A 21923-nucleotide genomic window follows, 5' to 3' on the forward strand; every position below is an offset into this window, starting at 1 on the left:
ATCGGCCTTCATTTTACGTATTAGAAGAGGGATGCAGACCTTTTAGACATCTTAGGGATTGCACCAAAACGTTTAATTCACTGAAAGGAATTTTACTTTATGTAGATTTCTCCCTATATGTTAAATTCAGCTAATAAACAGTGTGCAGAAGTGTGTTCTCTGTAGATTAATTATTTTTATATTATTATATTATTGGGAATGGCGACCTGTCCAGGGTGTATCCTGCCTTCCGCCCGATGACCGCTGGGATAGGCTCCAGCACCCCCCCGCGACCCTGACGGAGAAGCGGCTTAGAAAATGGATGGATGGATGGATGGATGGATGGATGGTTTATATTATTGTGAATGCAGAAATTATTAAACCCCTTAACCTCTTTATACTATTAAACATTCATGTAGCTTTTGGAATAAGCAGAAGTACTTGCAGTGCTTTAGGACAGAATAAGAGAGGCATCTAGCACATTCATTTTAAAAAGCTTAACCCCTTAAAACTCAAGACTTGTTACATACTAAGGTGCAAATGTTAATAACAATGCAGATGACTTTGTGAGAGAAATATAGTGTATCAAAAATGCTAGCTGCGTATTTGGATAATTGATGGAATAATTGATTGTATTGTGTGTGGCTTTGTCTTTGAATTGCTTTGTAAAACTGTCAAGTTGCGCTGAAATTATGTTGCATGTGACAACATGCAACCAGTTGCATGAAAGTTTCATCACATTCACGCAGTTTTAGTTGCTTAAATTACATTTAATTACATTACATTGAAACAAAATTTCTTGAATTGCATAAGGGTCCTGCAGCCTACTCATTTGAAACTTGTTTGAAGCCTCGACAAATGCAACGGTCTCAAATGAATGAAACAGGTTTTGTTAAACAGCCAGTCAAAATGCTGATGACGTATCACATGATCATGCCAAACTACATCCATATGTGGGCCTTCACTTCAGTTCCTGACTCTCATAATTGCAAAACTTGCATATTAGTTTCACTGTAGTTGCTAAATAATTTTTAAAAATTACTGAATAATTCGTAGCAGTTCGTGTTTGCACTGTTTGCAAGTGAAATCATTGCACATTAATATGTTTAATTCTGTAAGATTATGTCTTACAAAGCGCTGTGAGTGTGACATTACAGATTATTTCAACACAATTAACTTTGTCGGTCTCACTTGGAAAGCAACATCTTCCTTTATTTTAACTTATTTTTGCACAAGACAAGAATAAATTTACTAAAGTGAATATGATTGTTGGAAGTGTTGTGTTTGGGGCTTTTTCACTTGTTTTTTCTTACATTTTCTTGCTTCAGGGATTTTAAATGGGACAATAAAGATTGATATAATATGCCTTAAGATTAATAGCTGAATAACAAGTCTGCAGTTTAATGGATTTAAAAGGTCTGTTTGAACCACAAGTCTGTGTGAAAATATTTATGTGAGAGTGTAAGCATGTCTTGTGCGGCTGTGGGAAGTGCTGGTAGAACAGCCTGGTGTACAACCTTCTCCCCACTGTGCTGTAACCCTAACATGCACCATACTGGGTAATTGAGGGTCCCTCATAACCCGGGTCATGGCTGCAGCTCTCTGTGTGTGGTATGACCTTCTTCGACGAGTTCACATGAGTTAACTCGAGGACACTGCTGTTACTGGAGGTGCAAAGTATATTATAGGATGGGTCTACAAGAGTCTTTATGGTGCAGAGTGATAGAGCTGGAGAGTTTGACGACTCAGAGAGACTTTCTGTTTGAGCATTTCCTATGTGGATGAGCTGAACGCAGTTCTGTTAAATTGAACCTGAAAGGTAACCAGCAGCAAATGACCTCAGTGCTTTTTTGTCTTCCAAATGTAAGTGAACTTGAAAGGGGACTCAATGTAGATCTCAGACCCCACCTGGGTAAAGCTGAGTTTTGGGAAGTGTTTAAGTTCATCATACAAGAGATTAGATTGAACAAGCCTCACCTGAAGCTTTGAAAAGCTCCAGTAGCACCAAGCCATGATAAATCATTAAACATCTACCGTTGTTCCTGAAGTTATTTTTTTACCTAAATCATTTTGTATTTCTTACATTACATACTGTATTTCTTCACTGTGGTAAGCTGTAAGCTAAGTCTATGCTACAGTGATTTCAGTCCTGGTACAGGGGTTTCATGTAGCGTGTTTGCTTAGCATAACCCTTTAATCACAGCAGAAACACTTTAAAACACATTAACTCTTGTATCTTATTACTTTAAAATGTCAGAGCTGCTAGATTATACAAACCCATGGGCAGCCTTCATCCTTTGTAGTTTGTCTTTACTCTCTATGTGCTTTAAGACAGTGGCTGTTTCTGTACTGCAGGCCTCACGATTCTTTAATGAAGATCAATTGGATCATTAACCGGATCTTAACCGTTATTCTGTTTGCAGGTTTTGTTGATGTTCAGTGGTGATAGGAAAAAATTCCAGTTTCCAAGTAACGCTTTCAGAGGCATTGCACTCAGCTGGTCACCAGAAACATTTCTGGGTCCACTTCACCTCAAGACCAAGACAATACTAGGTCAAAATGATGCTAGGACCAAAAAAGATCATGACTGTTAATTTGCAATCTTGAGACCTGACTTGAGTACTTGATACAAGCTCTTGATTTGCGTTGGCCCTGTTGTGGGTGATGCCACAGCCATCCATGGCCACATAACAGAATTTTTTTTATCTAGTTCATTGTGTAACTTACTGTGTAATTAAGTCTTAAATTATGTAACTATGACTAAGAGTACAATGTCTGTGTGTTGCATTGTTGCCCAGGTATTGAACAGTATGTTCAACAGACTGGAGAAAAAATAGTCAGTGTAATACTGGTTATGATTATTGTATGTAGGCATTCACTTTAATTAATCATTTGTCATTATTATATAACTTGTATATTTAAGCAATAGAACACTTGAGGTCACGTGTTCTATTGCTTTTATACAACAGTGAAGTAAATAAAGTAAGAAATAAATAAATGGGGCTGTGAACGTGGCATTTAATATGTTTTAATGTCCGCAACTCCTTCCACCAAATTATAGTTCCTTAACAAGCAGCTCGCTGCTACGTCACAGCAATGAGCTCCGCTCACTCGCTGCACAGCTGGCAGTTCGTTCTCCAGCTCCTTACGCTAAACTGTCATCACCACTGAGCAGCTTTTTTGTTTTTTATTGCGGCAGTTTTATGGCTCAGTCCGATTTGGTCAGATTCTCAAGATGAGACTACACAAATATAATCTTAAAAGTATGCATTTTCTGTTTGTGGCAAAGTAAGAAGTAAAAACGTTCAAATGGCTTGAGCGTCTCCTATCAAAATTGTTGTTAGCGGAGGGATACAGCATTTGTGAAAACACACTTCTCAACCAATCAGCTTGTATGGCCGGAACTAACTGTAATACAATCATTAATATCCTTACTAATTAATTTATGTAGTTACTGAATACTGCATATTATTCTCAATTATTCAATAATAAGTCTGTAGTGTAAGGGGTTTAAAAAGTTGTTTTTTAAAGATCTGAAGGACTAGAAGGTTTGACTAGAAGGGCACCAAAGAAAGAGAAAAGGTCTGATTCCAGCATGTTCATATATGGGGCACTCCTACGCAGCTCTGTGAGGAAAGTTGTGTTTGGCTGCTGATGAATACTTTTTTTTGGAGGAAAAACTCTTCTGAGCTATCCAGCAGAGATCCACGTTTGTGTTGTTCCTCAAACTCTCAACCTCTACACTGGACTTATATAACACTCGTAAACACTCTGCTGGGCTTTGTGCAAAAATTCTGTGCTTGGAATCCTTAATGTGATGTCTAGTAGTTGAATAGGGATTCATGTCAGCCATTTCATATGCATTTTCAAATTGAATTCATACAACACCATTCGTTATATGATTTGAAAGACTACAAAAATAAAGAAACTGTTTGGGGTTATATATTCTGAAATATACTATGGTAAAGCTGCCACTAAAATGCCTAAAGCATCACAGTTAGCCATGCTATTGAAGTCTGTAGTTTTCTTATTTATAGTGCCTTGTAGACTTACATAAGCTGTGATTAACAGCATGTCCAGGCCATGAGAGCAAGGCTGTAAAGCTGCAATAACAAACAACACCATGCTTGTTTATAATCCCGTTTAGCATCTGTCTCTTGTAATTTACTTTATATTGAAATGCATTTTGTGAGACGTGGTCTTTACTACTTAAAAAAAGCCTGTATACTTTTGTAAGACGTGTTTTATGTGCACATTAGAGTCAGAATCACTTTATTTGACCAAGTATGTTACAAAAACAAGTGATTTGTCTTTGTGAATGCACATATAACATACTAAACAGACCAGATAGGTATACAAACTATTACATATGTTCAAAAGACAGTAACTAAGTTTAAAATAAAAATAGTTTAAATAGAATAAAGAATGAGACTAGACAAAAAGGGCCAGTGTAAAAGGAGCTAAAAGAGGTGAATATGTACATATATGCAGGGTCTGAGGAGATAACTGTTACAGGACAATGTGGACATTTGACAATTTTACAAATAAACATTATGGTACAGAGGAGTTATTAAGTTGACGCATTAAAGAAAGTCCAACTTTATATTCTGTATCAAATTTTATGTTTTTTTCTACTGTGAAAGCTATTTTAAGTCAGCTAAAGCTATACTTGAATCTAAAAAGCTTTAAAAAGCATGAAGCAAACACTGGGTCCAGGCTTCTGTTCTTCACTCCTGTAACCTACAACCCCGTTTCCAAAACGTTGGGACACTGTGCAAATGTAAATAAAAAGAGAATGCAATAATGTGCAAAACATTTAAACCCTGTATTTAGTTGAAAATAGTACAAAGACAACATATCAAATGAAACAGAAATTTCACGGTGTATTAAAAAATATATGCCCATTTTCAATTTGATGCCAGCAACACATTTAAAAGTTGAGATAGGGACATGTTTACCACTGTGTTGCATCACCTCTTCTTTTAACAACACTTAAAACTGATCAGACCAATTGCTAAAGTTTTGAAAGTGAAATGTTGTCTCATTGTCAAGGCCTTCTTTGAAAAAGACGTTGTTTGGATGGCAGCATATGTTGCTCCAAAACCTGTGTATATCATTTATCATTAATCATGCCTTCACAGATGTGCAAGTCACCAATGCCATGTGCACTAATGCACCCCCATACCATCACAGATGCTAGCCTTTGAACTGTGCATTGATAACAAGCAGGATCGTCTCTGTCTTTAGCCTGAAGGACACAGTGTACATGATTTCCAAAAAGAATTAAAAATTTTGATTTGGACCACAGGACATTTTTCCACTTCACCTCAGTCCATCTTAAATGAGCTTGGGCCCAGAGAAGGCGTTTCTAGATCCTGTTTTATATATAGTTTCTTCTTTGTGTGACAGAGTTTTAACTTGCTTTTGTGGAGACAGCGACGGGCAGTGTTCACAGACAGTAGTTTTCAGAAGTGTTGCTGAGCCCATTCAATGATCTATGATTCAAGAATTATGTCTGTTTTTAATGCAGTGATCTTATGTACTGTAGATGATGAGTTCTGTGCAATTTGTGCATTCAGTCTTTCATGGTGGTGAACCCCTCCAGATCTTTACTGGTGAAAGACTAAGCCTCATTGAGATGCTCTTTTTTAAACCCAATCGTGTTACTGACCTGTTGCCATTTAACCTAATTAGTGGTGAGATGTTCCACCAGGTCTTTTGTTTTTTTTTTTACATTAAACTCCAGTGGCAACATGTTGCTGGTATCAAATTCAAAATGGGCATATATTAAAAAAAAACATCAGTTTCAACATTTGATGTGTTATCTTTGTACTAATTTCAGTTAAAGACGGCAATTAATTGATTTGCACATCATTCCATTCTCTTTATATTTACATTTTGCGCAGCAATTTTTTGGAAATGGGGGTGTAAGACAACCTCGTTTTGCCTGTTCCAACTGATGTGCTGTATTTTAAAATATTTACATATGCATTGTGAAAAGTATCATAATGAAGTATCATAATGTTAACATTTTGTCATATCATTCATGTAATTATTGAAAAAAATAACTTTATATTTAGCCAGGGAATATAAGACATTAAGACACATTAGTGTGAGAATTTTGTTAAACATGGTTTATAGAGCTTGGCACAGAGGTGACAGCTGTGTGCCGCATTATTTTTTACCTCTGTGTGTTCAAGTGACTGTGCGGAAATAACATGGACACTTTCATGAAAGTGAGTGTTGTTAGCTATCAAGCAAATGTTAGGCATATGAGTGATAATTTTAATGTTCATGATGTATGCATCTTCTCAAAACACTGATACTTATGGTCAGTGTTATAGTTTAACTATATAACTACTGTGTCAACATGTTGACTGACCTAAAGCAAATCTCATTTAAAAGTAACAATGTGATTAGTACTATTGATGGTATGAGCAGCCATGCTGATTTCATGTAATAAGCCAATTGAGAACATGTTCACAACTTTTGGACAAGGAATTTCCAGTTGAGGGGGCTTTTTCTTTGTCTTCAGTTGAGCACATCATTATTACAATTCAATATACAATACTACAGTTGGAATTCTACTGGCTGCTTATAACACATACAGCCTTCAAATGTTTGCATTATTCAGCATTTTAGTTTGGAGACATATTTGTTGGACACTTCTTTTGCCATTGTATGGATTTTTATATTTTTATACAAAGCAGATTTCCAGGCTTTTGATGAAAACAACTAGTCTATGTAAACAGTTTGTGTATTGTGGTGGTGCATTCATAATATGTCTAATTTGGCAAAATAGCCAGACATGTTGGCTGAAATGGTTGCTCATATTGGCACAATGAGCAGTGTCCAGTTGAGGTAATGTCTGAGTCACTGTCAGGCGCCTTGCTTCATGTCCCCTGCTTAGTTTGTTTTTATTTTTAATGCCATGCACTCTTAGCCAACACATTTGTAATGCAACATAAAAAATAGCATTTACAAGACTGTCTTCATGTAATATTCTGATGGCACTCAAAGTTGGAATTTTATTTCTTGTATTACCGGGAATAACTGTATTATTTTCCTATGTCTAACTACATCTCCAGCTCCATTTTTTGAGCTGAAAATGATGGTCCATCTATGAAGGGCAGTAAATCTACATCTCATAAATGGTTTTCTGGTCTGAGATAATTAATCAGTTTGGTCCATAGCACAATGTGTCAATTAAATTGTTCTCACCATTTTGTTCTGAGAAGGACAGCTCACTTGGCTGTGGGGTGATGAATGAATGGAAACTCCACCAGCCTCTGCAGGCAATCAATGCATCTTTATTGGCCTATGTAAAATCATGGTTTCAGTAAAAAGTGTTTGTTTTGGCGTTTCATTTATCCCATGACTTTATTGTCATTGTCCTGAGAAAGTACTCACAGTCCTTGAGAAATGAAGTTTGGAATTGAATTGTTCCTAGTGTAATTATATACTTTTCCCTCCATTCATTTAGTTTTGTCTGTCTTCTCTTCCTCAGGAATGAAGGCTTGGTTTCTACTGGAGATGACCCACCTTTGGAAGATGTTCTTTCCATTACCACTTCTTCTGTACTTGTCAGGGTCTGTGAAGTCCCAAGTAAATCCGAGTAAGATTCTTTTTTTTTTCTTCTACAGTATAAACTTGGGATTTCTTTTGGCTTTTGTATTCATGATACATTTTTGAACTTTTTGGGAAAACACTCTGCAAACCCATGGCCTTGATTAAATCAAAGGTAAACTATGGTACCAACTTGAGGAAAACAGATGCCACTGATTAACCCTTGGAGTTTGCGGTTGTCAGTGAAAAAAGCATTGTGTAATTTCTTACTCATGGAGTATTTCTTACTCAGAATCACTGAAATGATCTGTCGAAAGAGTGGAGATTTTATCATGACCTCAGTTTGATGAAAAGTTATTGTTGTGCTAAAGTTCTTTAGCCAATACCTTTTCAGTAGCAACCAAAAGCAAAGTTGTAATATTTTTTTAAAATGTTATTTATTACACCTTGTAGTAAGTGAAAGGTTATTTATAAAAACGGTTTATTATACATGTTATATGTTTGTCTTTTCCCTCTGAAATGGTTTGAAGACAGTTTTTGCTTTATTGGGGAAAATGGTGTCAAATTGGTGTCACAGATTTGAACAAAAGAGCAACAACAAAAAAAGCATAAAACAGCAAAATTGTGTGTAGAAATTGATGACGATTATGACTTGAAAGATGAACTATAGATGAAAGCCCTAGAAACCCTAAAAATATTAGGTATATACCATTGTTAAAAAAAAAAGTGCTTCATTTCCGTGTCACTGTATCTCCGTTTTTCAGGCTTAAGGCTCAGTTGAGCTAGTTAAATCATTGTAATGAGTATGCACATGTTCATGTGAAGTTAACTGAGTTTATTGATCGTTTATTTTTCATTGACAGTTTGAATAAAAACGTGGATAATCTATTTATGGTGTACTATAAGCCATAGCTTTCTGATTTGCTGTAGAGTGAAGCTGGCCACTTGCTCTGAATTGGGTTTGGAAGTCCTATTCTGAATTATATGTGAAACTTTCTGTGTAGCTTTGATCTGTGCCTTTCTACTCCAGCTCCTTCTCTCCAGCATGGGTGGTTTGTGGGGAGGAAAGTGTGATGTCAATGTGAGGTTCAATTATATTTTACAAGGAAACCAGAAGCTAGTGACATGGCAAGCTGGAGCTACATTAGGGGCAAAGGAAGGATACGAGGAGAACTTGAGCTCTCCAAAGGATCCTCAAGAATGAAAATCACACTCTACTGTTACAGTATATCAATATAAAAATTGTATCAGAAGGTATATTAGGTTAATTTTGCAGTTGGAGAAGGTTTAGAGGAGTAAGAGTGTACCAGTGCAATGCGCATGGAATGTGAAGGGTAGTTTAATGGGTGCTTTTACAGCTGTGTGTCATGTTGCTTTATGGTATATGAAGGAGGATAAATGCACAGTTCTTCATACAGATTAACAGGAGAGTTTAATTGTTGCCTTGCTTGGCCAACTACCAAGAGCTGTTTGGTGTGTTTCAAGGTAAAGAATGCACAGAAATGAGGAAATTCTCTCCCCATGGGTGGTGGTCAAGGAGCTGAGGTTGTTTTATTGGCTTCATGGCTTTCCATGTTCGTGAAAAGCCTTGTACACAGCTGTTCCTCTGTAGCAGGATGCTGTTTTTCCCAGCTATGGGTTTATTGACATATGGTCTACAACAAGCATTTTAGGTTAACATACTTTCAGACAGGGTTTGAGAATTTTGAAGTTTAATTCACAAAGCCAGGCTGAGTATCTGTGTCTCAACTTGGAGCACTGCTAGCTTTTTTTTTATCACTGATCCCAGAGGTGTCTAGAGAATTCAAACAAAAGAACAAAAGAAAACAATCTTTCAGCGCTCTGTGGTTTTATGTCTCTGTGTCATTTTGGGTCCATATCTTTCCAGTTGCTGTACTCTAATTGTATTGCAAAAGCAGGCCTTGGATCCTGATGTGCTCTTCTTTCCCACTGGAGCCCACAGTGGCTGCTGCAGGACCTATGGGGACACGGCCTGACAGACGCAGCCGTCTTATTGTGTTCGGCCCTGATTTGCGTATGGATTGGGGCTTTATGCGGTAGCTCTAACTGTAGTTTGTATTAAATCAAGACTTTAATGTTAATATTATTCTCCCTTGTCAGCTCAAACTGTGCATAATCTATTCTCATTTCTTCTTCTCTGGATTCAACCCACAGTTAACAATAAGCCTGCTTTCAAGCTGAAAACTCATGAGCTGGCCATGAGCTGTTGCTTTAATTTTCTGGATTGTTATCTTGAGAAAATGAGCTAATTGTCTTTTGATCTCAAGAAAACAACATTATCTTTAATCACTTTTGGGCCAAAAGAGTTCCATGTGTGCTTTTAACAATAGTTTGGAAACTCTCAAATCATCATTTAGCCAACATTATAGATGTTTTCTATAAACAAAACTTTTTGAAGTACATTTTTGTTACTTAACTGTAGCTGTGAAAATCAATTATTTGGAATTTTTTTGATAGAACGAACGTTTCCCCAGACTTTCAATGGGCAGCATATTGTTAGTGTCCTCATTAGGTGTATCACTAAATAAAGTACATGAGCTTCTGCTTTGTTTTGAAATGCCTGAACTAGTGCCTGAATTACCATCCGCTGTTAACTTTTCCCAAATGTAACTTAAAATTTTGAATGACTAATTTTATCATGTTAATTACGTGCTAGATATACCTATCCTCACTGTTGTGCAAAAACCTTTTATCTCCACTGTTTCTTCACTTTTTTGTATGATTTGAAATCTCTAGTTACCTTTTGTATTGTGTTAAAATGTCATGATGAGTGGGCCAATAGATACAGTCCAAAAAATTGGAAAAAAATCTTTCTTTTTTTACCTTTATGGAAATAAAAGGCTTTTTTCTGACAGTGACAATATATGTCTATCTATCTATTTATTTATATATTTATTTTTATCTAAGAGTTGGTGTAATGGGTAACACTTGCCTCTACCCAGCACACTGGGATTAGATTCCCTCTATAGGGAAGCACACAACTCTATACCAGTAAGTGTCCTTGGGCAAGAGGCCTAACACTACATTTGTCTACCTCTGTAACATGATTAAAACTGCACACTGCTCTGGAAAAAAAAAAATGCTGTAAATGTAAAAGAAGAAAAGTTGGTAGAACTTTGATTTTGATTGTCTTTCTTGATATTTTAATGTTAATTAAATATGTATTTTAGTACTGACAACAGAATTTCATCCAATATCAGTAATTCTTCGCAGAAGTTCAGAAACAGTCAAAAAAAAGGAGGTAGTGGAAAATAGTAGCAATATTTCTTTGTGTGTTTGTGCAAGCTCAGATTATTACAGTGTGTGGAAAAGACTGAATGCTGAACACTGGGCGTTTGTACACTTGCGCAGAGCACAATGAGCAGTTTAGCTGGGATGTTCAGAAGGTTGTGCATGAATTGAGAATGTGCTCCTGTTAGTGAGTGAGGCCACATGGAAAGTCATTGCTGAAGTGTAAAAAGGTCAGGCTCCATCAGTCAGTACGTCAAATCCATGTTTGGCTGCACCTCGAATCCTGGGATCTATTAGAGGATTGTGACCTTGCCTCGAGTTTATTATTGATTGAAGCAAGAGAGCAAGCATGACTGTTTACAGTGGATTCAGCAATCAGGCTGGAGTCTGTGGCTACTGCATACCAGACATTTTGACAACAGGAAAGTACATTGAATCGGCTTCTCTTTCTTTAATTTTTCCAGAGGCTCTGTGCGTTTCCCAGATTTTTGTTGCCCAGTTCGTAAGCCGCGGACGCTCTGGGTTTCTCACATTCGGAGCTGTAGCTGTAGAAGAAGAATAAAGAGAATTGACAAGAGAAGTGTCATTAGTGATAGACAGAGAATAATGTCGTCTGTGCTCATGAACGAGTCGATTTTTCATCTTCTGCTCTCTGCTAGGATGGCAAATTTTCATCAGTTTTCCACTGTTTTTAAACATACTTCTGATGTGAGGCAGATTCCAATATGCTGTAATCTCTAGTTGCTCCACCATATTTCAGTCGAAATTAAACTGAAAGGTTTTTTTCCAGCAGCAGGAAAAGTGCCTTGCAGAATTTAGGAGCTATGAGGTGTGCTCTAGTGCCAATTTTCCCCTGTTTAAAATTCCCAAGCGCTGTAGTTATACCATACCTCTCTTTTTTCACCGTTTTCCCTTTTGAGGAATAGAGCACTTTGCTTTTTTATAGTCTCACTGGCATACTGTAAAGGGCAAACATATATATCACTACAGCCCACTAACTGTAGTAGTAGTTTTATTTTTATTTTATTGCTAATTTTGTTATTTTTGTATTTTTGTTGCTGCTTAACAGTGAAACTGACAGTATGGGTATATGAGACACTAAATAAAATGTTAGCCCCTTAAAATTCCAGGTTTGTTATGTCCTCAGGGTTATTATTCAACAAATGAATGGTCTATAATTAGTTATTCTTGAGCCATTTAAGTTGCACATGTTTGGGGCTGCAACAAATATTTGATCATATTTGATAATATTCAAAAATCTTTGAAAGTGTAGTAATTAAAATATCAGAAAATGTAATAACCCTAGCCCTAACCCTAACCATTCAAATAACACATTTACTACTTTTATGAGCCCGTACACTTTCGTGGGGAAATAAATGTTTGTTTATCGATCCAAATTCCAGTTGGATGCAGTCACCAGTTCTGCACACTGATTGGGATTTGACACAGCCTGCGAGGCACATTTGCTAACTATATGTGCTCCTGTGTACTCCTAATTGAATGTTTCCTAATGCTGTGCATTGCTAACTAGATACCACAATCTAAATTGCATTTATTTTAGAGAATACATGAGATTATGCTAGCTAGCTGTCCAGAGCTCTAGTAAATTTAGAGATTAGTGGGTGCTTTCTTATAAAATTGCTTTTGAGTGGCTTTAGAACTTCGCTTTTAGATCACGCTCTCCGCTCACTGACTAATTTAATAAAACGTTGCTTCTGGTTTTAAGATGATGCTTAAGCTGTTTCCTCTGCTTTCCTGTACCAAAAAAACAGAGCCAAGAACATTTATGGTTGCCAGATTGGGCAGGATTGAACAGAACTAGTTTACAGCATTTTAATACAATGAAACTTGATGTTTCTTCCATTACTTGATCATTTTAGTAACTTTTTAAAAAAGTATAACAAATATAATTTTTGCAATTGTGCCGAATAATATTTTTATTTTTCCCATTTCGAGTGTTGAAGAGAAACACTGAAGAAGAGCTTTTCTTATTCATATAGGCTGACACGGTCATAACATTTTAGCTGATGATTAATTGCCATATAAATAATCGTGATAAATGATTTAATTGTCTTTTCCTAAAATACAAGTGTAAAGTCCCCACATCTTCTGTTTAGCCACTTTACTTTCTTGCTGTGTTTACTCAGTAGCTAAAACTGGTTATACTGTGAACACTCACACTAAGGTCTGCAGTTACATAGAATTAGGTATAGAGTAAAACTACATGTTGTCCACAAAAGTGAAAATATGAGCAAAACACTCATTCTGCTAATGCACATGCTAAAAAGTTCAAATTAGCCACTTAGCTAATAAATAATCAAACATTATTTATTCACAATGCCCTCCAAACATGTAAGAACACCAATTTAGAAGGTTTTTTTTTTTTTTTTTCACGAGCCCTGTGGCGTGTCTAAATAATCAATTTACTGCTTTGCTTTATTTATGTATTTGGCTCATCCCAAGGGGTTACATGGTGGCACAAGAAGCAGCAAGAAGAGCCTAGGTTTGACTCTCAAGGACCCCCAAGGTGACCAAGGTCCATTCTGTGTGTGGGTCCCTCCCTGTGTGTGGGTTTCCTCCCACAGTCCAACAATTGGAGATACAAAACTGCCCCTAGGTGTGAATGTGTGTGAATGCATATGTCTGTCTGCCTTGTGATGGACTGGCAACCAGTGTTTCTTGCCTTCTGCCCGATGACTGCTGAGATAGGCTCCAGCACCCCCCGTGACCCAGGAGGATAATCAGCTTAGAAAATGTGTGTGACTCAACCCAACTCAACCTGTTGCCATATAATATGGCTGTGAAATCGAATGATGTCAGAAGATGATTGCAGTCATCTCAAATAATTGTGAAGATCTCAAATAAATGTGGTCATCTCAATTAGGCAAATAATAATTGGCCTAAATAGAATATAAACTAGGATATTTGAAAACATTGATAAACGTGACTTATCTGTCACATGTTTTTAACACGTGTTTTGAGAGTGTATGTGTGTGCCCATGTATGAACATGTGTGTGTATTCTTGTGTGTGTATGTGGATGCATTACTGTGTGTGTGGGTGTGTGTGTGTGTGTGGGTGTGTGTGTGTGTGTGTGTGTGTGTGTGTGTGTGTGTGTGTGTGTCTGTCTAAGGCTTTGGAGCCAGCGGTTAGACAGCAAACATAGTGAAACAAACGTACCATTCACAAGGCCAGGGCATGGAAAAAGCAGCCTTGGTGAGAGGGAGGGAAAGGACACTTGGAGCTACGAGCTACTGCACAAGTCCTTCATAGCCACACACACTCAGAAAGGGGCAGGAGATATGTTGGCCTAAGCCTGCCTTCTCTCCACACAATATTTGTATTTTTCCACCTTTCTGAAACACATGGTATTTTTAGTTTCTGCAGCTAAATGCTAGCAGCGCCTGCTCCTCAGACTGTGTAAAACTGTATTTCCCTTCGGCTTCAGTCAGTGAGGGCAAGAAAACAGATACTGAGTAAACATGACTCCAACCATATACTACAGCATATGGCCAAGTGTTATGTCTTTGCAAGTAAGCTCTGAACAGGCCTAGAGTGGGAGTTAAGTAGTTTTATTCTTAGCAATCGCGTCTTTAAAAAAGACGACCACTTCTCTGACAAAAGAGAACACAGAACTCTGTCGGTGAGGCTTATCAAAATGGCACCGGTGAAATGTGGGCTTTCTCTGTTGTGAGATGGATCACTTTGAAGAGACAGCTCAGAGAAAAATCCAGTGTACCCTAAGTGTTGTCGATCAGTCAAGATTTTTTGTCTAAAGTTTGCTTCTTCAGTTTTGCCCTGGAACTACAGTGTAGCTAACAAACAATCCAAGCTTATAAGTACCTACATTATACAAACTGCATTCCTATTTCATAATTTGCTTCAAATTGTGCCTGACTTGTAAAATTGTATCTCAAACAGACTTGTATATGTGGTGTTTCTTACCCTGTTTGGAATATTGTTATCTATAAAAATGGAAGTGTATGCTGCATTAGGGATGAGGTTGAATATTTTATTAGTCCCAAAGGTTTAGAAAATGTTGGTTTATGATATGAGAATTAGCTTCTCTCTAATATTATATGTCCTCCTAAAGAAGGAGCATGCATATTCTGAACTTTTAGATTATCATTAACACTAATAAGCTTTTGGGAGCAGTAAAGGCTACCACACACTGATCCTGTCAATCTTCACGGAGGCTTAGCAAATATTGCACAGTATAACTCTTTTGCTCATTTGTTTGCTCATCATAAAGACTTTAGATTGACACTTTTCTCAGTCGCAAGTCACCCGCTGTGGCTTTGTAGCCTGGGTTGAATGCAATACTCAATAGAGAGATTCTGAGTGGGATTTGGTGATCTAATGGCATCCAGCCAACAAATCTGGTGGGCGGCAGCCTGTAGCTTGTACTTATTTTGCTATTTATTTATATTTACTTTTATTTTAATTTGTTTGTCCATGTCCATGATTTGAAATTACTTAGCAACTTGCCACGATTTGAAGTTATGTGAAAGTATGTGATAATATAGGCATACAGTTCACACAATGTTCTTTGGTGGTGTATAAGCTTTTATTACATACCATTTTAGACTAGGGCTGCTTGATTATGGCAAGAAACACAATGACAATTAATTTGGTGAATATTGAGATGATTATTTAACATGATTACTTGTTGACTTTGGAAACATGCATTTATTGAACTTTAAAAAAAAGCTTTTTAACAGTGGATTTCCTATGACTTATTAGTATTTGCATATATACATTTAAATACATAATATAAAAATAATAAGATCAAAATAAAAAAATAAAAATAAGATCAATTGTGTCATAGTGCACTTTCCCAACCGACAGAGGACTATTAAACATACATAAAAATAATAAATAAAAATAAATTTGACCGAAATAAATTTGTTTGGATATTTGGGGAGAAAGTGCACCACTAGAAAGGAAAGGGGTCTACTGGAAGACAAAGTGAGTGCATCATTGCAACATGGAATGCAGCACAATAATCATTTCATCTTGATTATCTTATTTTCATAATGTTTGGAAGCCAAAGTTGTAACTGAAAATGAAATTCAATTAATCGCCCAGCCCTGCTTTAGGCTTGTAGCTCCAGTGCGAAACCAAAGAAGCAAATTGGACTTAAGACACTGAACAAATCTTGACTTATCAAGTACAAGTTTAATGTGTAAATCAGATTCTATTCAGATTCTATTTAAGTTCCAAATAGATAAAATATAACATCAACAAAATTATTGTCAGGAAACAATTGTAAGGAAAACTAACTGGAAGACAACATTTTGTTGATGTAATATATTTTATTCATGTGCAAATGATGCCTATTTAAATCAAGCAAATTCAGCACTTTACATTTTTCAGTGTGCATATGCTGTGTGGAATTGTGTGCATGGGCTTGTGTTTGGCCAGTGAGAGAGAGAGAGAGAGAGAGAGAGAGAGCGAGAGCGAGAGAGAGAGAGAGAGATGGAGAGAGGGAGGTGTGGTGAGGGAGATGGGGTGTAGGAGGCAGCTCTGTCACATCTGGAAGAAGTTTTTGTTGGGGGATTTGTCTCGTTTTGGATCATATCAGCTCGTCATTGCCAAGACCAAGCCTCTGAGGTTTCCCCCATCTTGACTTTTAAGCAAAAATTTGGAGGAGAGCCGGAAAAAAGAAAAGGAAGACAAAAAAGGCCTTCTCTACTCGCCTTGCTGTTGCTGGCAGGAGCACAAAGGCTTGCTGTTGAGATGGAGGGGCCACTCGGACCAGCAGAGGCCTTGTGCACTTCCGACTGCACTTTTAACGTTCAGCTTATAACACACAAACACAAACATGCACCCATGTACATGATATCTGAATATCAGAATCGTTGTATCCATTTACTTTGTGTAATAATAAAAGTCTAAATCAAAAAATCAAACAAAAATCAGTTGTCCACAGATACCATACAAAGGCACAAATCTAATAAATTTTGACTTCAACTTGTAGTATATTTTAAGAGAATGACCATTACTTTAGACCTTCAGTCAAAATTCAGTCAAAAATCTGGACACGTGGACTGAATGTATGCTTTGTATAGCTTTAAATACATGTTGCAGTAAAAGTTTATGCTTAAATGGCCCTTAGACTATAGTGTTCCTGTATGTTGTTGTTTCCATGAGGTCTGCTAATAACATTTGTGTGAGTTTATGTACCAAAAACAACCAGAATTCATTTTTAGTAATTCTGTTATGGCTGCCCTGTATAGTGCATATTTCAAAAAAGGAGTCCAGGCTGAAACACTTACGCTGAAACATGTAAATGTAGTGATTTTTGTGACATGGCTGTGTTGCAGTTGATTTTCCTGTATGGACCTTATGGACCTTTCATTTCAATATAAGCAAAGAAAATGTTTTTTTCCCCCCTCAACAGCTACGTAAATTAAATATTTGTTTACCACTTCTTTTGTTCACTGCATAGTTTCATAAATATTATTTTGTGATTTTGTTGACCTCAAGGCTGCTCTAAAATGTGAAAAATGGTAAAAATAAGGAAAATCCTTTTATGCTGAAATGCATATAAACTTTTAGCTAGCACTGTAATTCAGTCAGAACCACAGTCGTCCAGCCTTGGCCTTCACCTGTCTTTGGTTACAAACCATCAGAGACCAATACAGTGCCAATGATCTGTTTCATCTGTTCCAGCACATCCTGCTGAGTGTGTGTGTGTGTGTGTGTGTGTGTGTGTGTGTGTGTGTGTGTGTGTGTGTGTGTGTGTGTGTGTGTGTGCGCATGTGTGTTTGATTGTGCCACCCAGCAGTGATGCCTTATGCAGTCATGGTCAGACAAACGGAAACGAACCATAAAGTTGAATAAATCCTCCTCCTTTTCCTCTGTGCTACACTGTAATAATATTGATCAAAGAATCACCATCATTTGTTTTTACAGCAAGCAGCATCCACATGTAATGAAATTCTATTTCTAGCCCGTAAATGTTAACACTGTAGCCCAGAATCTCCAGAGAAACTGGATTAAATTACAGAAAGGCCCTTAAAGACTTTCTCAGGAGGTGGGTTGACTTTAATCACGTCCTTGTAAAGAAAATAAGAGAGCCGAGACCACACAGGAGATGCCGTCAAGTTCTCACCAGTGTTTCAGCCCAAACGAGGACGTCTGGTGGCTGCACTAATTGTGCGAGCCAAAGAGTATGATATATTTCCCCGCCACATTTCTGTAGGGTAACCACATCGTTGGGGATGGTAAAGAAGGGTGTTGTTCAGTTTCACCTGAAACTAAAGCCAGGCCCTTCCCTCAGAAACATGTCCTGCCCTCAAACCTTTGGTTTATTTATTATTATTGCAGCTCTGATTTTGCTATTTGAGCTCTGCATCAACATTCTGTTGGATAGGAATCTTTTCAAGAAGACACAATTTTTCTATACTGTAGAGCACTACTTCTCAGTCTTAGCCCTGATGGCCTCCTCTTGGCCCTTTACAGTGTCTTCCATGCTCTCAACACAACCTATTTCAATTCATCAGCTTGCTGGGTGTGTTACAGAAGGGTAAATACATGTGCTGGTGTCACCCAGCACCAGGGTTGGGAACCTGTGTTGTAGGCAGGGGGACATTTTTGTCTGAGTCCAATTTTCTCCTGCCATAAGTTGAATTTGGTTGCATTTTACACATCAGATTTGTGTCAGTATAAAATGAAACTACCCATAACTTTGTCTCACGGGTCCAGATATGGATTGAGAATGGGGGCAGCCATGAGAAATTTAGGGCTACATAAGTCTACAACAATGTAGACTTAATAGGGTGAGAACAAACTCTAACTCAGAGATTTTGAAAACACCATTTGAAGGCAGAGCTGAAAGAAGGGGGTGATGGTGTGGTCACCAACATTGTCTGATATGCAACAAGCCTGTCGAAAGTATAAATATAAGTTAGCATTTCTAAAACATTCCCCTAAAAACTCCAGTTAAGCATGAATGTGTCAAGTGTTCAAAAACACATTACATGTGGTAAAATACATTTGAGCTACTTCTTGCAAGAGGAAAGCGCTTCCATTAGCTAATGATAGCTAATGGCTAGCGATTGTAGTAGAAAAGCATGGAATAGAGGAATTTTCAGCCATTTCTAGAGGGGTGTAGTCTTGTTTGTAGTTTATTTCATCATTATTCTTGTGAGATACAGACTTTAGCCCCAAGTAGCTACCCTTAATTATGCTAAATTACCTGCTAATTTCATTCCTGGATTAGCTCAAGTGAAGTGTAGATGATTCATCTAGAGGGGGGAGGGACTGAATGAACAACATTGTCAACTTCAGCAGCAACTTGCACCAGAATTCAATGTGACTTGACATAATTCCTTTCTCAAACCCAGAAACCATGGCAGAAAAAAATGGCTTATAAGCCATAGCAGTGAAATACTTTAAAATGCTTGATATTTGAAGACCGTAACATTCAATTTGCTGGGCTTTAGGTTGCAGACTGTTTCATCAGATACAACCTCATCACTTTGCTAGCTTGCTAGTTAGCTACTCTGCTAGCTTGCTAGTTAGCATGATATAGCCTGCATGGCTGACAAAAAAGACATTACCAGAGTTCTAACCAGAGTTTATCACCAGACAGCCTTTATATTTGGTAAAACTTTTTGCATAGCACAGTTAGAATGGCTAGCCATTATGCACACTGAGGCTAACCTAGCTGAAAGGAAAATGTGTTCAGACTGAAAAATTGACTCCTCACTGTTCCCTTCTCCCTTTATGCTGTGAAGGGCACTTGTGAAACGCTGAGTTTTAAAAACAGAAGCATTGAAAGCAGTCAAGGTTATGGCAGTGGTGGTCCTGACTGAATGTTTTTCATAATCTTAAAGAATTTTTGATCTGATGGAGTTAAATGTTTATGTGTAAATGCTTGAAAGCTTTTCACATACAATTGATGCCCATTTATGAATTTCTTTCCACAGCTGTTTGTAGATCCCCGCTAGGGATGTCTGGAGGGCAGATTTTAGATGAAGACATTTCGGCTTCTAGTCAGTGGTCTGATTCAACAGCAGCAAAATATGGCAGGTGAGCTGTATGTGTGTGTATATTGTGTGTATATTTTCCCTAAGCAATCTCAATATGAAGAAAATCACCTCATGGTGAATGTGAGCGGCCTCCTCTAAATCTCAGTGGAAGAAAGATTTATGTTTACTCCCAAATAATGTTGGTGTCATTTAGACTAAGCTGTCCCATTAACACTTCCCCCTCATTCCAGAGTGAACAGCTTTAGATTAGTTTGATGTTTTGAATGTGTCAGAGTTTCTCTCTTTGAAAAAATGGACTTCTTACTTTGTGCTGTTGTTCTCTGTTTCAGGCTTGACTTTGAAGAGGGGGATGGTGCATGGTGTCCAGAGATCCCTGGAGAACCAGAGAACATGAAAGAGTTCCTGCAGATAGACCTTCGCTCCTTACATTTCATCACCCTGGTGGGCACACAAGGCCGCCATGCGGGGGGCATTGGAAACGAGTTTGCCCAGACCTACAAGATCAAATACAGCCGGGACGGCAGCCGCTGGATCTCCTGGCGTAACCGTCAAGGAAAGCAGGTATGTAGCAAAGACGGCTCCCCCTTCATTCACATTCGTATCAGATCCACATCTGGTACTCGGAGGGCCCACACCAAGGCTTTGTGCACATTACCAGGTTGAAGTGACTTAGATCTAGTGTTTTCAGGGCTGCGTGGACATGCAATTCTGGTCTTTTCAAATCCAACCCGAGCCACTTTCAAATATGGTCCTAGATCGGATATGTATCCGAACTGTGGCCATGAGACTTTAATGTGAACGCTGAGATCAGAATTCATGTGCTTTTTTTCTAAGACTCAACAGAAGTTAAATGCTTTTTTAGACTATTTAGGTGTCTTTTCTTTATTAACCATTTAAAATCAAAGGCTTATTATTCAGTTTTTACTTGGAACTCAGTTACTGAGTTATAGGAGTCTGGACTTGCCTTAAGGTCCTAGTCTTTTAAGACTGTTGATTTCAACTCCAGTCCTGTTGAGACACATTGCCCTGCATAGTTTCATGTGTTCTCTGCCCCAACACACCTGATCCAGTTCAGAAAGAGTTTGCTAATTAGTTTTGGGGTAGGGAATATTTGAAACTGTGTTAGGAATTGAATGATTTAAAGATTAATTCATGTCTTTTTAATCAGTTGTGCTATATTGACTATATGTGGACTGTATTATACAGTGCAGATCATCAGATGGCTTTGTGACTGTGTGATGCTGCTGTGTTGAAGGTGATCGAGGGGAACAGGAATGCGTATGACATTGTCCTGAAGGACCTGGAGCCACCCATCATTGCACGCTTTGTGCGCTTCATGCCAGTTATCGACCACTCCATGAATGTGTGTATGCGCGTGGAGCTCTACGGGTGTGAATGGCTAGGTATGATCATAAGTTCAGAGTTCAGCTAAAACCTTACTGTACTTTCATTTTTGTCTTTATGTTCTTTTTATCACTCTGTAAAGCAGTAGTTAAAAATGGTTATTATTATAATAGTTGCCTGGCTATGTTCTTTGGTCAGCTGTTGTTATGTGATAAAAAAAAAAAAAACACCTGCACTTTTTTGTGTGCTGACTCAGAGTTGTGATTTCATTGCTCCTCCTGAAACCCAACTCACACCCACCTCATAAAGCTTAATGATTAAGCTCATAAAAGCAGTCACTGTTTGGCTTGACAATGATGTCTGTCATGCCCCACTCATCCAGGGTCACATTAATGGTTAAAGTCAAGAATTTGGTGATTTAGGCATGCAATAATATTAACAGGGACGATATATGCTTCTATTACTTACCAGTGGAAAACTACAGAAGCAAACTTCAGGCACAGAGCGTTTTGGCTGATTGACTATACATGGGAGAAGGGAAAAACTGACAGTGAGAGAGAAAGTCACTTCTGCCATAAGTGTCTTGGTTTAGATCAGGGGTGCACAACTCCGGTCCTGGAGGGCTGGTGTCCAGCACAGTTTGGAGGTTTCCCTGCTCAAACACACCCACTTTATCCTGGCAATTAACAGGTGAGTGTGATCAGTTGTGTTGAAGCAGGTAAATCACCAAACTGTGCTGGACACTGGCCTCCCAGAACCGGAGTTGTTCACTCCTGGTTTACAT

At 37.9% G+C, this 21923-nt stretch overlaps 1 protein-coding gene across 4 annotated transcripts in view; it reads left to right on the forward strand.

Moving 5' to 3' along the window:
- Positions 1-21923, forward strand: part of ddr2a (discoidin domain receptor tyrosine kinase 2a) — a 53015-nt gene that overhangs the window by 13887 nt on the left and 17205 nt on the right. For 3 of the 4 annotated variants that reach the window (XM_017721187.2, XM_017721205.2, XM_017721196.2), the window contains exons 2-5: positions 7487-7594; positions 19733-19835; positions 20125-20356; positions 21051-21198. In XM_017721187.2, coding sequence (XP_017576676.1) covers positions 7489-7594; positions 19733-19835; positions 20125-20356; positions 21051-21198 — 589 coding nt within the window. In that variant the 5' untranslated portion in view covers positions 7487-7488. Of the gene's footprint in view, positions 1-7486; positions 7595-19732; positions 19836-20124; positions 20357-21050; positions 21199-21923 lie in introns of those variants that run through there. The other variant, XM_037535094.1, reaches the window with a different exon arrangement.

Source organism: Pygocentrus nattereri, chromosome 26 (genome assembly GCF_015220715.1).
Source record: "Pygocentrus nattereri isolate fPygNat1 chromosome 26, fPygNat1.pri, whole genome shotgun sequence".
Classification (NCBI taxonomy): Eukaryota; Metazoa; Chordata; class Actinopteri; order Characiformes; family Serrasalmidae; genus Pygocentrus; species Pygocentrus nattereri.